The 15,724-nt window shown below is 60.4% G+C and overlaps 2 protein-coding genes across 3 annotated transcripts; both read left to right on the top strand.

The window, feature by feature from the left end:
* Positions 1 to 1,040: 1,040 nt before the first annotated feature.
* CPLANE2 (ciliogenesis and planar polarity effector complex subunit 2) lies at positions 1,041 to 3,045 on the top strand. Of its 2 annotated transcripts, none has more exons than XM_054849779.1 (6): positions 1,041 to 1,088; positions 1,611 to 1,789; positions 1,889 to 2,041; positions 2,122 to 2,246; positions 2,348 to 2,487; positions 2,708 to 3,045. In XM_054849779.1, the coding sequence occupies exons 2-6, from the start codon at positions 1,684 to 1,686 to the stop codon at positions 2,934 to 2,936; spliced, it is 753 nt and encodes a 250-aa protein (XP_054705754.1). In that variant the 5' UTR covers positions 1,041 to 1,088; positions 1,611 to 1,683; the 3' UTR covers positions 2,937 to 3,045. The 2 variants fall into 2 exon arrangements, with proteins under 2 accessions (XP_054705754.1, XP_054705755.1); XM_054849780.1 differs by having other exon boundaries at positions 1,057 to 1,088; positions 1,670 to 1,789.
* Positions 3,046 to 3,179: 134 nt separating this feature from the next.
* On the top strand, positions 3,180 to 14,639 carry EPHA2 (EPH receptor A2). The gene is made up of 17 exons (XM_054849778.1): positions 3,180 to 3,926; positions 6,562 to 6,629; positions 7,182 to 7,845; positions 8,417 to 8,572; positions 8,667 to 8,999; positions 9,077 to 9,201; positions 9,634 to 9,793; positions 9,885 to 9,981; positions 10,098 to 10,156; positions 10,236 to 10,361; positions 10,453 to 10,635; positions 10,950 to 11,011; positions 11,139 to 11,348; positions 11,437 to 11,586; positions 11,713 to 11,906; positions 13,172 to 13,327; positions 13,840 to 14,639. Exons 1-17 carry the CDS (start codon positions 3,755 to 3,757, stop codon positions 13,943 to 13,945), a joined length of 3,021 nt encoding a protein of 1,006 aa, XP_054705753.1. The 5' UTR covers positions 3,180 to 3,754; the 3' UTR covers positions 13,946 to 14,639.
* The last annotated feature ends 1,085 nt before the right edge of the window (positions 14,640 to 15,724 follow it).

Raw genomic sequence — 15,724 nt, 5'->3', positions numbered from 1 at the left:
GAACAAAAAAAAAAGTCTAAAAAGGGATGGACGGCGGCTCGGCATCGGGTTGACATCGTCCTTCTTGAGCGGAGCATCCCTTGAGGGGCGGTTTTCCCAACGTTTACGTAGTCTCCATCCTCAACTGATCCCAAAATCCCCCTAAATGTCCCCAAAAGCGCCGAGCGGTCGGGGCCATCCCTCCTCCTCCTTCCCCGTCGGTCGCGGAAAGGCATGTTCTGCGCCGTTAACGATAAATTCATCCCAAATTTTGACAAATGCCCATCTTCCCCCGCTCTCTGTGAGCCGCTGGTGCTGTGAGCGAGGTGTCACACACGCACGCATCCCCCGTCGTCGTCGTCGTCCCCGGCTCGGCCGAGCGTAGGAATGAAAAGCGATTTTTGGTGATATTTAAAATCTTGTGTACATTTTTTTGGGGGGAGGGGGGGTTAATGGGTTCCCTCCCCCCTCCCCGTCCCGATGAATTTTTAGCAGTTTAACAAATAAAAAGGAAAAGAAACGGATGGTTGGTCCTTTTGGGGAGGGGGGTGGAAATGTCGCGGAGGGAAAGCCCCGCCTGCGCTCCCCGTGAGTTTGGGGGTGAAAGGGGGGATTTGGGGTCTCGCTGGGGGAAAAAAAGGCAGTATCTTGGGGGGAAAAAGGGCGATATTTCTACCAGGGAATGTTAGAGCAACAGGAAAAAAGGGGGACGCGAGGTTGGGGGATGACGGGAGGGTTCAGAAAGGGGGGAGCTGGGAATGGGGGACCCCAAAGTGTGGCGAGGAGTAAAGCTGGGGCGTCCCCCCCTACCCTATAGGGCTGGGGTCTCCTATAGCCTATAGGGCTGCCCCCCCATCAGCTGGAGGGTTGGGGTCTCCCGGAACCCATGGGGCTGCCCCCCCCCCATGCCCTGTGGGGCCGGGCTCTGCCACCGCCTGGGAGCCCCCCCCAATCTGTGGGGATCCCCGCAGCCACAGGGCCGGGCCCCGCTCCGCTCCACGTGCCTCCTCGCTCCCGCCTCCCGCGCATGCGCCGCCGCAAGGGGGCGGGGCGGAGGCGAGGCCACGCCCCTCCCGCGTGACGTCACCCCGAGGCGGAAGCGGCCGCAGGTGAGGCGGAGGGGCCGCGCCTTAAAGGGACCGCGGGGGGGGGGGGGAAGGGGGGGCGTGGGGGGGGCGTTGCCTCCCCGGTGCAGGGTTTGGGGTGCAGGGACCCCGGGGCGGGGGGTGCATCCCCTTTTGCATGTTTGGGGGGGAACAAGGAGCCAATTGGGGGTGCAGAGCCCCCTTGGGGGGGCTGCGTTACACCCCCCTGCAGGGTTTGGGGTGCAGGGACCCCGGGGGGGGGGGTCAGGGACCCCGGGGGAGGGTGCTGGGACCCCGGGGGGGGCACAAGGACCCCATGGGGGGGTCAGGGACCCCATGGGAGGATGCTGGGACCCCGGGGGGGGGCACAAGGACCCCATCGGGGGGTGCAGGGACCCCATGGGGGGGGTCAAGGACCCCATGGGGGGGGGGCACAAGGACCCCATGGGGGGGGGGTCAGGGACCCGAGGGGGTGCAGGGACCCCATGGGAGCACCCTGGGACCCCGGGGTGGGGGGTCAGAAGGGGACACCCTGCTCTCCCTCAGGCTGCGGGGTGCAGTGACCCCACGGGTGAAGGGGGGGGGGATCTCCCCTGCACCCCCAGGTGTCGGGGGGCGCATGGCGGCGCGGGGGGGCCCGGTGCTGGAGCCGGGCTGGCTGCTCTCCCCCGCCGGCCGCCCCTACCTGGACTCCATCCTCCAGAGGAACCGGCGGAGAGTGTTCGGTGAGCCCCGCACCCTGCCTTCCCCCCACCACCACCACCCCAAAAAAAAAAAATGGGGTGCCAGCACCCCAAAAAAACCTCACCCACCCACCCCCACAGGTCTGCTGGAGCGCCCGGCGCTGCCCCCCCCCTTGGCCGCCCCCACCGTCACCTACAAACTCTTCCTCTCCGGCAAGAGCGGCGTCGGCAAGACGGCCTTGGTGGCCGCGCTGGCGGGGACCCCCGTGCCCCCCGTCCACCACGAGACCCTGGGTACATCACAGGTTGGGGGGACACGGCGCCCCGATGTCCCCTGGGGGTGACCATGCGTGTGCTGCGTGTCCCCCCCCCAGGCATAGAAGCCACCACCGTGTACTGGCCGGCCAAGCCGCGGGCCAGCGGCCGCCCCGTCATCTTCCAGCTTCATTTTTGGGATTGCGGGGACGGAGCGCTGAAAAAATTTGAGCATCTCCTGCCCGTGAGTCGGGGGGGGACACATAAGTTTTGGGGGACACACACACACACGCAGAGAGGACCCCCCCGTGATGGCGGCCATGTCTGGTTTTACCCCCCCTCCAGGCTTGTAAGGAGGAGGCGGACGCCATCCTCTTCCTCTTCTCCTTCATCGACCGCTCGTCCTTCGAGGAGCTGCCGGCCCAGATGAGCCGGGTGGTCGGTCCTGACGAAGAAAACCTCGTTAGGGTGGTCATCGGCACCAAGTATCCTTCTTGGGGGGGGGGATTTTGGGAGGGGGGCGCATCCCCCTATAAGTGGGTTCGCACCCCCATATTTCGCACCATTTGGCATCTCAGTAGGCTGAGAACGTGCAGACTTCATTACACCGATGGACAGGCAGCTCCCACTGATTTTTACGGGGTTTGGGGGGGATTTTTCAGTGTTTTGGTGTCTCCCTTGACCGTGTGTCCCCCCCCAACCCAGATTTGACCTGTGCCCGCAGGCGGACGTGACGGAGGGGGACGTGACGGCCTTTGAGGAGACCTGGGGGCTGCCGGTGCTGCGGGCGGGCAGCGGGCCGGGGGCCGGGGGGGGCCGGGGGGGGCTGGTCCGGGTCGCCCCCCTCCTCGACGCCCTGGTCGAGAGACTCTGGCTGCGAGACCAAATCGCCGCCGGCGTCGCCCCGGGGGACGAGGGGTCCCCCCCGACCTGAACCCCCTTTTATGGGGCGGGTTTGGGGGGGGGGGGCCCTCACCGTGGCCTCTGGCCTCCCCCTTGGGGGGACGGGAGGGGAAAAGGTGGGGTTTGTCCAAAATGTACTGTTTCTCCACTAAAAAGATGCCTGGGGGCTGATTTGGGGGGGATTTGGGGTGCTGGAGGGGTGCTGGGGTTTGGGGGCTCTATGGGGGGATGGGGGTGCTGCGGGATTTGGGGTGCAGGGGCTCGATCCAGCCCCCCCCCCCCCCCCCAAACTCCCCTTCCCAGCGCGGCGGAAAACCGGCGTTATTTTTGGGCCGGAAAAAGCCGATTTCTGGTCCGGCCTTTTCCGACCCCGAGGATGGGGGGGGGGGGGGGCATCGCCCCCCCAAACCAGCCCCCCCCCGTGTCCGGGTGGGTGGACAGACGGGGACACCCTCCCCCCCCCCAGTTCCCCCCCAGTTCCCCCCCAGTTCCTAACTGGTGGGCGGGGGGAGGAGCCGGTAGTGGCCACCTGGCCCCGCCCCCTGCCGCCATTGGCTGCCGCCCCCCTCCCTTCCCACGCCGCTTTATGAATGAAAGGGGAAGGGGCTGGCGGGGGGCGGGGGGGGACACACGGTGCCACGGGGCGGACCCGCACCCACGCACCCCCCCCCAAACCCCCCTCCGCAGGTGTGCTCCCCCGTGGGGGGACCCCAGCCACCCCACCCCCCCCCCCAAACCTGCCCACATCCCATCCTCCAGCTCGATCCCTCCCAGTGCCATACTGGTGCGTACTGGGAGCAGCTCCTGTCCCTTTAAGAGCGGGCGTGGCCGGGTGACATCACTCGGGACATGAATGAACAGGAGCGGGGTGCTCAGCCCCACACGCCCTACAGCGCTGGGTGCTGCCGGTCGTGGGGTGCACCCAAGGGCCCCCCCCAAACCCCCACCGCCATGGTGGGCACCCCCCCGGCCTTCACCCTCCTCTTCCTCACCGCCGTCACCCCCCTGGCAGCCGAGGAAGGTGAGCTCCAGGTTTTGGGGGCACACCGGAACCCACTTATTGGGGTGCTGGGGGGCGGGGGGCGCACCCAAAGGGGTAGGGTGGTTTTGGGGTAAGTTTGGGAGGTTTTGGGGGCTGAGAGGTTGGGGGGGTGGGGGCTGGGGGAGCCCCCTCAAAATAAAGGATGATGGGGGTACCCCCCCCAAAAAAAAAAAAATAAAAGGGGCACCCATGAGTGCGGGGGTGAATCACCGGCTGCCGGGGTGTGTTTTTGGGGGGGAAAGTTAAAAATTAGGAGGAAAAAGTTAAAAAGGGAGAGGGGAAAGTGAAAAATGGGGGGGAAAAGTTAAAAATGGGGGTAAAAAGTTAAAAAGGGGGGGGAAGCTAAAACGGGGAGGAAAAGCTAAAACGGAGGGTCTAAAATAGGGGGGAGAGACTTAAAATAGGGGGGGAAAAAGCTAAAATGGGGGGAAAACCAAGAGTTTTGGGCAACTCTTCCCATGCAGAGCGTCCGGCTGGTGCAGCGGGGCCGGATCCTGCTGGATCCCCCCCAAAAAAAAGTCCAACAGAGCAGTTTAGGGCAGAGGGGATTAAACCAAAAAAAAAAAAAAAAAGCCCCAAAAAAGAGGAAAATCACCCTAAAGCGGAGTGTTTTCCCATGGCCAGCGATGGGCCGGGCAGGATCCGGCCCGGAGAGCTGGAAAACAATGTCAGGAAAACCCCAAAAAGTGCTGGGAAAAACAAGCGGCGTGCTGGCCTCCACCTCGCACCCCTTCCCCGGCTGATTTTGGGGTTCGGTTTGGAGGGGTTTGGGGAAAAAGAAAAAAAAAAAAAGGGGAAAGTCACTTTTTTAAAATATCTATTTAATTTTTTTAAAAGTCGAGGTTTCTAAAAACTCCGTCCGAAGGGTTTAATCCGTTGGGTTTTGAGGGGAAGGTGGAAGGATCCGGCACCCGATGCAAAGAAATCGGAGGCTGGCGGGTGGTTTGGGATGGAAAATCCCCCCCTAAAAAATAAAAATGGGGTAAAAAAACTCAAATAAGGGGGGGTTTAGTGCTGGGGGGGGGAGGCGGAGCGGGGTGACCCCACGGTGGGGACCCCCAGTGTGACCGCAGGATTTGGGGCGCGTTCCCGAAGTGCCGATTCCCGGGAGGGATCCTTGGGGATATCGGGATTTTGGGGTTAAAAAAGTGCAAAAAAAGGGGGGAAGTGTTGGGAGAGCAGCGGGATTGGGGGGGGGGTGGAGGGATTTTGCTTCCCGTTGCTTGGAAAGGGCAAAATCCCGTGGGAAGGGGGAGGTTGGGGGGTGCTGAGTGTCCCGGCCGGATCCTGCCCGGAGGTTTGGGGCGTCCCTGAGGGTGGGCAGGGGGTTAAGGGGGGGAATGGGATTGGGATGGGGCTGGGAACAGAACGGGGACGGGATTGGGATGGGAGGGGGCAGCGCTGGGATGGGGATGGGGATGAAAATGCAGCTGGGGCCGGGGTGCAGGTGTGGGGACGGTGGGGACCATGGTGACAGCGGCGCCCGGTGCAGGTGGGGACAGCGACGGTGCGGGGGCTGCAGGTGGGGGGGGCGCCCGTGGTGGTGGCCACGGTGGTGGTGGTGGTGGCCACAGCGATGGTGATGGCTGTGGTGGTGGCCGCGGTGACGATGGCAGTGGAGATGCTGATGGTGATGATGGTAGAGGGGGTGCCGATGCCGATGGCACCAACAGCGCCGGTGGCCCCGAGTGTGGGTGCGCCCTTGGGTGCTGCACCCCTTGACTCAACGGCCGCAGCCTGGGGTTTCTCCCCTGACTCAGCCCCGCTGCAGCCTGGGGCTTGGGGAGGGGGGGTGACGGGGTGGGGACACCCTGCAGAGAACCCACCAACTCGGCTCACGCGCAGCGTCCCGCCGGCTTTCCGCTCTCCGGAGACCTGCGGGGGGATTTCCAGCCTCAGGAAGGCCGGGATATCCGCCCCGGCATCCTTCCTGACCCCGGGCATGGGCTGGGGGGGGAACACACAGGGCCACGTGTGCCCCCCCACCCCCCCCAACCAGGTTCTTGGGGTTCCCCCCCCCCCCCCAGACTTTACCCTCTGGGGGCATGTCACGAGTTTGCCCGTTCTCAGCAGAGGGGTTTGGGGGGCAGGGAGGGGGCGTCCGTCCCTGAAACTCCCCCACCCCGTTGGGCCCCATCCCGCTGGCGTGAACCCAGGCATCCGGGCGCATTCCTGGGGGGTGATTCACCGAGGGGGGGGCCACCCGGCAGCGCTTCCCTCCCGGCCCTCGGCAGCCTCCTCTTCCTCTCCCGGGCACTGGATCCGGCCACCGCCCTCACCGGGGCAGGCGGCATGCCGCGGCAAGTCTGCGCAGCCTCGGCACCGTGCGGGAGCCCTGCCTCGGTTTCCCCTCCTTTGGGGAGGGAGTCCCTGGGGGTCTTCTCGCGGGGGTCCCGGGGACATCTCTGGGTCCCGGGAGTGTTTGCAGGGTCTGGGGACACCCATGGGTCGTGGGGACGCCCGTGGGTCCCAGGGACGTCCAGAGGTCCGAGAGGCATCTGGGGCGTATTGGTGGGATCTGCGTGTCCTGGGCCATCCGTGGGTCCTGGTGGCATCTCCCCGGCTTCGCGTCCACCCCACTAACGTCCCCTCTGCTCGTCTCCTGTCCCCGCAGTGGTCCTGCTGGACTTCGCCAAGGCGCAGGGCGAGCTGGGCTGGCTCACCCAGCCCTACGGCAAAGGGGTGAGCACCCGGGGACCCCCGCGTCCGGCCCCGCTGGCCAGCAGCTCCCCAAGAGCCCACGCTGGGGATGGGGGCACCCAGGGGAATAGGGGCACCCATAGGGATGGTGACAGGGACAGCCATGGAGATGGAGACACCCATGGCGATGGGGATGGGGACACCCATGGGGATGGGGACACCCATGGGGATGGGGACAGGGGCACCCATGGGAATGGGGACACCCATGGGGATGGTGACAGGGGCACCCATGGGAATGGGGATGGGGGCAGCCATGGGGATGGGGGCACCCATAGTGACAGGGACACCCATGGGGATGGGGACACCCATGGGGATGGTGACAGGGGCACCCATGGGAATGGGGATGGGGGCAACCATGGGGATGGGGACACCCATGGGGATGGGGACAGGGGCACCCATAGTGACAGGGACACCCGTGGGGATGGGGACACCCGTGGGGAGGGGGACAAGTGCATCCATGGGGGCCAGGGCCACCACCCACCGTGCCTCAGTTTCCCCAGCATAGCCCCCGTGTCTCTCTCTCGGGGGGTGCAGTGGGACCTGCTGCAGAACGTCCTGAACGACTCCTTGATCTACATCTACTCGGTGTGCAACGTGCTGGAGGGCGAGCAGGAGAACTGGCTGCGCACCAACTGGATCTACCGCGGGGTGGCCCAGCGCATCTTCATCGAGCTCCAATTCACCGTCCGCGACTGCAACAGCTTCCCCACCGCCGGCGGCGGCTCCTGCAAGGAGACCTTCAACCTCTACTACGCCGAATCCGACGTGGATTACGGCACCAACTTCCAGAAGAGACAATTCAAGAAGATCGACACCATCGCTCCGGATGAAATCACCGTCCAGGATGATTTTACTTCCCGGAACGTTAAACTCAACGTTGAGATCCGATCGGTGGGACCTCTCCGACGGAAAGGTTTCTACTTGGCTTTCCAGGATTTGGGAGCTTGCGTGGCGTTGCTTTCCGTTCGGATTTATTACAAGAGATGCCCGGCTGTGTTACGGGGTATGGCTCGTTTCCCCGAAACGGTGGCCGGCGTCGATTCGCAGACCTTGGCCAAGGTGCGGGGAACGTGCGTGGAGGATGCGGTGGCCGACCAAGCGCCGGCGCTGCATTGTAACGCCGACGGCGAGTGGTTGGTGCCCATCGGGGAGTGCCTGTGCCGGGCCGGCTACGAGAAAGTGGGAGAGAAATGCCAAGGTAAGGCTTGGGGGGGGGGGGGGGGGGGGGGGGTGATTGGGGGGGTGAGGAGCGGTATCTGGGGGGGCTGAGGACGCCCCAGCTCGGTGCGTGCCAGGCGATAGGAGAAACGAGGTGTTGGCCCCAAAATTCCCCGCCCCGGATCCTCACCCTTGAGCATCACTAGCGCAGCGAGTGCGGGAGGGCTCAGCCAGGAGGGGAGGGGGGTGGGGGGGTGTCTCGTCCCCCCTTCTGGGGCACAAAGCTGCAAAATAAGGCAAAAATACCCTAAAATCGCCCATCTGGGGTGGAGGAATGAGGTGGCAGCACCGAACCCCCCCCTCCCCGACCCTGGATCCTCACCCTTGAGCATCACCAGTGCAGCGAGTGCGGGAGGGCTCAGCCGGGGGGGCGGCGGGGGGGCAGGGTCCCAATAACAATAGAAGCTGCAAATTAAGGTGAAATGCCCCAAAATCCCCACTCTGGGTGCTTGCGGGGGGTGATGCCCACCCAAACCCGCCCGGGTGAGGGTGCTGTGGGAGGGGATTTGGGGTCTCACTGGTGTCACCATTTGTGTTTTTCCCCCCCCCAGCTTGCCCCCCCGGCTCCTTCAAGGCCGCGGTGTCCCTGGGGGGCTGCCAGCCCTGCCCGCCCCACACCCTGCCCTCCCCTGCCGCTGCCGCTGCCTGCCCCTGCCAGGACGACTTCTTCCGCGCCCCCAACGACCCCCCCGACGACCCCTGCACCCGTAAGTGACCTTTTTTTGGGGGGGGAAACTGAGGCACAGCGTGGCCATCCCCCCCCCCCAACCCCCCTCTCTGCTCTCTGTCCCCCCCCTCCAGGTCCCCCCTCGCCCCCCCAAGGTGTCACGGCCGTGGGGCTGGGGGCTAAGGTGCAGCTGCGTTGGTCCCCCCCCGCCGACCTGGGTGGCCGCGGGGACGTCACCTACAGCGTCACCTGCGAGCAGTGCTGGCCGGAGAGCGGGGAGTGCCGTCCCTGCGACGGGGGGGTCCGCTATTCGCAGCCCCCCCAGGAACTGACGGGGACAGAGGTCACCGTCACCGACCTGGAGCCGCACGTCAACTACACCTTCACCGTCGAAGCCCGCAATGGGGTGTCACCCTACAGCCACCGCCGTAGCGCGGCCACCGCCACCATCAGCGTCAACCAGACGGGTAAGGGGCTGCCAGCATCTCCCACACCTTCCCTTCCCCCTGGGGACACCTCCGTGATGTCCCTGTCCCCGTGGCAGAGCCACCCCGGGTGACGTCGGTGAGCCTGGACGGACGGACGGCCACCAGCTTGGTCCTCTCCTGGACGGTGCCACCGCGGCAGCAGAGTCGGGTCTGGAAGTACGAGGTCACCTACAGCAAGAAGGTCCGTCCCGTGTCACGGCTGCAGCTAACGACCCCCAAATCTGTCACACACCCCCCGCCGCCACGTCACCCCCCATCCTTGCCTCCCTCCGTGTCCCCCCCATCCTTGCCTCCCTCCACATCACCCCTCGATCCACGTCACCCCCCATCCTTGCCCCCACCCACGTCACCTCTCCACCCACGTCACCCCCCATCCTTGCCCCCACCCACGTCACCTCTCCACCCACGTCACCCCTCCATCCTTGCCCCCCCGATCCATGCCACCCCTCCACCCACGTCACCTCCACCCGTCACCTCCTTCCTTGCCTCCCCTCCATGTCACCCCTCCATCCATGTCACCCCTCCCTCCACGTCACCCCTCCCTCCTTACCTCCACCCGTGTCACCCCTCCATCCTTGCCCCCACCCATGTCCCCCCCCCCCCGTGTCCCCAGGTGGACGAGAACAGCTACTCGGTGCTGCGCTGCGAGGGCACCTCCGTCACCCTCCCCAAGTTGTCCCCTGCCACCGCCTACGTGGTGCGGGTCCAGGCGCTCACCCCAGATGGCCACAGCGCCTACAGCCCCCAGCATGAGTTCGAGACCCTGCCCGAGGGTGAGGACCAAGGAGGGGGACGGGATTTTGGGGTGGAGGGTCCGGGGGGGTGCACGGGTCACCCCAAAACCTCCCTCAATTGTCCCTGCAGGCGCCGAGGCCGTGGCATCTGCCGCTGTCATCAGCGGCTCCGTTGCTGGTGTCGTCTTCGTCATCCTCCTCTTGACCGCTCTCTACATCCTCCGGCGGTAAGGAGATAAAAATCCCAACCCAAAAATCCAAAAAAACCCCCAAAATACCATTTTTCCACCAGCAAAGATGGGCAAGGGGTGATTTTTGGTGCCAAAACTCTGCTTTCCTGCAGGAGGAGGAGGAGGTCACGGCCACGCCAGTCCGCTGAGGACGTCTACTTCTCTAAGTCAGGTGAGCAATTGGATGGTGGGGTCAAGAGGGATGGGTGGGGGTGACGTGGGTGCTGACCACCCCACCCCACCCCCCACAGACCAGCTGAAGCCCCTCAAGACCTACGTTGACCCACACACCTACGAAGACCCCAACCAAGCCATGCTCAAGTTCACCACCGAGATCCCTCCATCCTCCATCACCCGCCAGAAGGTCATCGGCGCCGGTAGGTTCTCAGGTGGCATCGTCACCCCAAAGACACCCCAAAATTGGACCGGGGGGGGTTAAATGTCTTCCCCCCCCCTTCCTCTGAGCAGGTGAATTTGGGGAGGTCTACAAGGGCACCCTGAAGCGTGGTAAGAAGGAGGTGCCGGTGGCCATCAAGACCTTGAAGGTGGGCTACACGGAGAAGCAACGGGTGGACTTCTTGAGCGAAGCCACCATCATGGGCCAGTTCTGCCACCACAACATCATCCGCCTGGAAGGGGTCGTCTCCAAGTGTAAGTGTGTGTGTCCCCCACCCAATTTCCCTGCAAAACACCCCAAAAAACCCCACTGTGTAAAAACGGTGTTTTGAGCAACGACGGGTGGCGTTTGGGGGGCGAAGTTGGGTTTTTGGGGCTATCTTTTTTGGTTTTGGAATTGTTGGGTTTGGGGTTTTCAGGGGGTTCTTTGGGGGTTTGTCGGGGGGGTTGGGTGTTTTGGGTGGGGTTTTGGGTGATTTGGGGGGAAGAGGGATATTTTTTGTTTTGGGGTTGTTTTGGGGGGGGTTGGGGGGCTTTTTTGACCCATTTTGGGTCTTTTTTTTGTACAGACAAGCCCTTCATGATCATCACGGAGTACATGGAGAACGGCGCGCTGGATAAATTCCTGCGGGTAGGTGAAGCGTGGTGGCAACGTCCCACCCCTGGGCAAGGATTACTGGGGTGATGGAACCACCAAAGCCACCACGGGAGGTGGGACGAGAGATGGATTCGAAGTCGGATTCTCCCCTTTTTCCCAGGAAAAAGAAGGGGAATTTGGTGTCATCCAGCTGGTGGGGATGTTGAGGGGCATCGCCGCCGGCATGAAGTACTTGGCCAACATGAATTACGTCCACCGGGATCTGGCCGCCCGGAACATCTTGGTGAACAGCAACCTGGTGTGCAAAGTGTCCGATTTTGGGCTTTCGAGGGTGTTGGAAGATGACCCTGAAGCCACCTACACCACCAGCGTAAGTGCCACCAAGGTGGTGCGGTTGGCCATGGGGGGGGGGGGGGTCTTTTTTGGGGGACGTAGGGTTGACCCCAGTGTTGCCATAGGGTGGGAAGATCCCCATCCGGTGGACGGCACCCGAAGCCATCTCCTACCGCAAGTTCACCTCCGCCAGCGACGTCTGGAGCTACGGCATCGTCATGTGGGAGGTGATGTCCTACGGCGAGCGACCGTACTGGGAGCTCTCAAACCACGAGGTGAGCACCCACCCTCCTCCACCACCAATTTTTTTCGGGGGGGAGGGGTGGGGGGTACTCTTGCAAACAGACGGCTTTTTTTGGGGGGTGGGGAGAAAGCACCACTCAACCTCCTCCTCCTCGTAGGTGATGAAGGCCATCAACGAGGGCTTCCGTCTCCCCGCTCCCCTGGATTGTCCCTCCGCCGTCTACCAGCTGATGATGCAATGCTGGCAGCAGGAGCGCAGCCGGCGCCCCAAATTCGCCGATATCGTCAGCATCCTCGACAAACTCATCCGCGCCCCCGAGTCCCTCAAGGCGTTGGCGGACTTCGACCCCCGGTGAGCTACGGGACGGGGGCGAGGAGCGGGGCGGGGGGGGCGGCGTGCAGCGGCGCGCTTTTGCGTGCTCTTTTGCATCCCTGCGGTCTCGCGCGCGGGTTTTTCCTTTTTTTTCCTTCAGCTCTGCAGTTTCGCTTTGCTTTTTTTTTTTTTTTTTTTTTTTTGGGCATCTCGGCATTCTTGCGCTTTTTTGCACCTCCGCACCCTCGCACGCTTCTTTGCGCCTGTGCTCGGTTTTCCGTGGATTTTGCCGTTTAACGTTTTTGCGTTCTTTCCGACCCCTTCGTGGTTTCTTGAATCGTTTTTGCGCTCTTGCCTTCCTCCCTGCTGCTTTGCATCTGTGCGTTTTAGCGCTTTTTTTTTCCCCCCCCTTTTAGCATTTTCACGTTGTTTCTCGCTTTTTAGCATTCTTGCCTTTTTTTTAATTTTGTTTGCATTTCCACTTTTTGCGTTACTTTTTGCGTCTGGGCGCTTTTGCATCGCCTCTCGCTTTTTATCGCGCTATTTGCGTTATCCTCCTGCTTTCCCGCGTTGTTTTGCCCTGGGCTTTTGCCATTCCTTTGTGCATCTTTGCATCGTTTTGTGCCTCTCCGCACCTCGACGTCTAAGTGTTGATTTTTGCATTTGTGCCTTGTTGTTGGGGTTTGGGTTTTTGGGTTTTTTTTCTCTATTTCTGCATCATTTTTTTTGCACCCTTCCTTTTCTGCGTTCCTTCTTGCGCTCTTCCGTTTTCGCACAACTTTTCGCACCTTTGCATTTCCGCAGCATTTTTTGCGTTGTTTCATTTGTACATCCTTTTTTTTTTTTATCCTTCCATTTCCGCATCATTTTTTCCATCCTTTCATGTCTGCACTGTTTCTTTTGTTGTTTTGCATTCTTCCATTTTCACTTTTTTTTTTTTTTGCATCTTTGCACTTCTACATCATTTTTTGCATCCTTCCATTTAGCTTTTCCCCCCATCTTTGCATTTCTGCACCATTTTTTTGCATCCTTCCATTTTCACATTAGGTTTTTTGCATCTTTGCACTTCTGCATCATTTCCCCCCCGCCCCATCTTTGCATTTCCCCATCATTTTTTTGCATCCTTCCATTTCTGCGCTGGTTGTTCGGTGTTTTGTTCTGGGGTTTGGTGGTTTTTTGGGGTTTGGTTTTTTGATTTTGGGTTTTTTGGGGTTGGATGGGGTTTGGGTTTTTTTTTTTTTTCATCCTTCCATTTTCACTTTTTTTTAAATTTTTTTTTTTAACCTTTTTCATTTCTGCGCCAGGGTCTCCATCCGCCTGCCCAGCACCAGCGGCTCGGAGGGCGTCCCCTTCCGCTCCGTCCCGGAGTGGCTGGAATCCATCCGGATGCCCCAGTACACGGAACACTTCATGGCTTCGGGCTACAGCACCATCGAGAAGGTCCTGCAGATGACCAGCGAGTGAGTCCCCGCCATGTCCCCTCCCAGCTCCCACGGGGACGGGGACGTGCTGGGAAAGGAATCGGCTTCCGTGGCGGTGGCGTTGTTGACCCGAGGGGTGGGATAAAATTATAAACCCTTCCCCGGCCGAGGCTGCGGGCGGAGAGGTGGGGATGAGCCGTGTCCGGCTGGCTGTCCCCCGGGAATGGCCCGGTTTGGGGGGGCAGCGGTGGGTCCCCCAAAAAACAGGGGATGCTCCGGGCTGGATGCATCCCCCCGGGATGCTCCGGGCTGGATCCAGCTCTGGGGGGGGGGGGGGGTGGGGCTGGATGCGTCCCCCCGGGATGCTCCGGGCTGGATCCAGCTCTGGGGGGATGCTCAACGCTGGCCCCATGCCCACAGAATCCCCTCTACCCCCCCAAATCCCCTCTACCCCCCCCAGACCCTTTTTGGGTTCTTCCCACCCCAATAACCCTTTTTTTTTTTTTTTTTTTTTAATTATTATTTCCCCCCCCTCCCCTTCTTATTTCCAGAGACATCAAGAAAATCGGGGTGCGTTTGCCGGGGCACCAGAAGCGCATCGCTTACAGCCTGCTGGGGCTGCAGGAGCAGGTCGGCACCGGGGGGGTCCCCATTTAATTCCCCCCCTGCACCCCACAAAATACTTGAAAGCAACCAAATGAAGACACACACCCCCCCCCCCTCCCCGAGGGGTTTATTTATTATTTCTATTATTATTATTAAGGTTTTTTTAAATAGTATTATCATCCCCCGGGGTTGGGGATGAAACAGGTGTCACCCCCATCTTCCCTCCCCCCCCAAAAAAAAATTATGAAAATTAAATTTCAAGCTCATTTTGGGCTGGGGGAGGTGTCTTGGGGGGGGCTTCCTCTTCTTGTTTTTTTTTTTTTTCCCCCACATTTCAAGAAAAAAGCCCCAAAACTGGCTTATTTTTGGTTTTTTTTCTCCCTATTTATTCCTCTCCCACTCGGTTTTGGGTGGTTTTGGTGGGGTTTTTTTCCCCTTTAATGCTGATCTGCCAGTGTTACCTTTTCCTTTTATTTTTTAACCTAATTTATTCTATTTTTGTATATTTATTGCGAGGAAGCAAAGGTCGCGTCAGATATAGGAGAGCAAAGAGGGGGAAAGTGGAAAAAAAAAAAAAAACAAACCCCAAAAACACCCCAGATTTTTTGGTTTTTTCCTTTTTTCCTCTCTTTTTTTTTTCATGGATTTTTAGAGGTTTGGGGGATTTTTGTGGGGTTTTGATTGAAATAAAAATGTGCGTTGTTGCTTTTTTTTTTTTTTATATAATATCGTTGTTTCCCAGTGGCTTGCAGAGATTGCAGGAATTGGGGGGGGGGGCAAAGCGGGATGGAGGGGCTTTTTCCCCAGGCTTTAAGGATATTTTTAAGGGGTTTTAAGGATATTTTTAAGGGGTTTTAAGGATATTTTTAAGGGGTTTTAAGGATATTTTTAAGGGGTTTTAAGGATATTTTTAAGGGGTTTTAAAGTGGGTTTTTTTAAGGGTCTTTAAGGATTTTTTTTTTTAAGGGGGGTTTAAGGATTTTTTTAAGGGAGGCTTAAGAGTTTTTTAAAGGCTTTTAAGGGCTTTTTTTAAGGGGTTGTCAGGATTTTTAAGGGGTTTTCAGAGGTTTTTAAGGGGTTGCAGAAAGCTCGAGGAGCATTTCCCAGCCGGGGCCTCTTTTCTTCCCCACTACCCGCGAGGAATTTGGCTTTTTTTCTCGCCCGCCGCTCCACCAAAGCCAAATCCAAGCCGCGGCGGCAGCGGGGCCGGCTGCCCGGTGCCTCCAAATAACCGTGTGGGGAAAAAAGTCGGAAAAAAGGTTTGGGTTTGGTTTGGGTTTTTTTTTTTTTTTCCCAAAACCACAAAAAAAAAAAAAGGGGGGGGAGGGGGGTTTGGGGGGGGGACACCAACATCTTGCTGTGACAGCGGTTGTTTGGGTGGGTTTTGCCTTATTTGGGGGCTTTTGGGGGCTGTGGGTGCCCCATGGGTGGCATGAGTTTGCCGGTCTCAGCTCAAAGTCCGGCAGCGCCCAGGGAGGAGCGGCGGGGGGGGGGGGGCACACACCGGAACTGGGTGCGTGGCGGCACCCGGCAGCACCTTATCTCTGTTTGCCTATGGCGGGGCCGGATAAGGGCAATGGGGAAACTGAGGCACAGGGTGAGCGGGGCCTTTGGGTGCCCCCCCCACCCCAACCAGTGCCGCCCCAGTGCCTGGCTTGGTTTCGGTGAAACTTCTGCCCTAATCCCCACGGGAGCCGGAGGGGGGTGACAGCCAGGGATGGGGGGGCACCCATGGGTGCTGGGGGTGCTGCAGTCCCCGTGCTCCCACTGAGCCTTCTCCCCGGGTGAGGTGGGTGCTGTGGAGCCATCACCCTGCTGAGCACCCTCACT

This window comes from Grus americana, chromosome 21 (assembly GCF_028858705.1).
Source record: "Grus americana isolate bGruAme1 chromosome 21, bGruAme1.mat, whole genome shotgun sequence".
NCBI classification, from domain to species: Eukaryota; Metazoa; Chordata; class Aves; order Gruiformes; family Gruidae; genus Grus; species Grus americana.
This window is presented reverse-complemented; position numbering and strand designations above follow the sequence as displayed.

What these genes read in the sequence shown, in the direction of transcription:
- CPLANE2 (XM_054849779.1), top strand. Translation starts at nt 1,684, where the DNA reads ATGGCGGCGCGGGGGGGCCCGGTGCTGGAGCCGGGCTGGCTGCTCTCC. An exon ending in GAACCGGCGGAGAGTGTTCG is followed by an intron (nt 1,790 to 1,888) that starts GTGAGCCCCGCA and finishes CCACCCCCACAG; the next exon opens with GTCTGCTGGAGCGCCCGGCG. An exon ending in AGGGTGGTCATCGGCACCAA is followed by an intron (nt 2,488 to 2,707) that starts GTATCCTTCTTG and finishes CCCCCAACCCAG; the next exon opens with ATTTGACCTGTGCCCGCAGG.
- EPHA2 (XM_054849778.1), top strand. Translation starts at nt 3,755, where the DNA reads ATGAATGAACAGGAGCGGGGTGCTCAGCCCCACACGCCCTACAGCGCT. An exon ending in GTTCGAGACCCTGCCCGAGG is followed by an intron (nt 9,794 to 9,884) that starts GTGAGGACCAAG and finishes TTGTCCCTGCAG; the next exon opens with GCGCCGAGGCCGTGGCATCT. An exon ending in CCAGAAGGTCATCGGCGCCG is followed by an intron (nt 10,362 to 10,452) that starts GTAGGTTCTCAG and finishes TCCTCTGAGCAG; the next exon opens with GTGAATTTGGGGAGGTCTAC.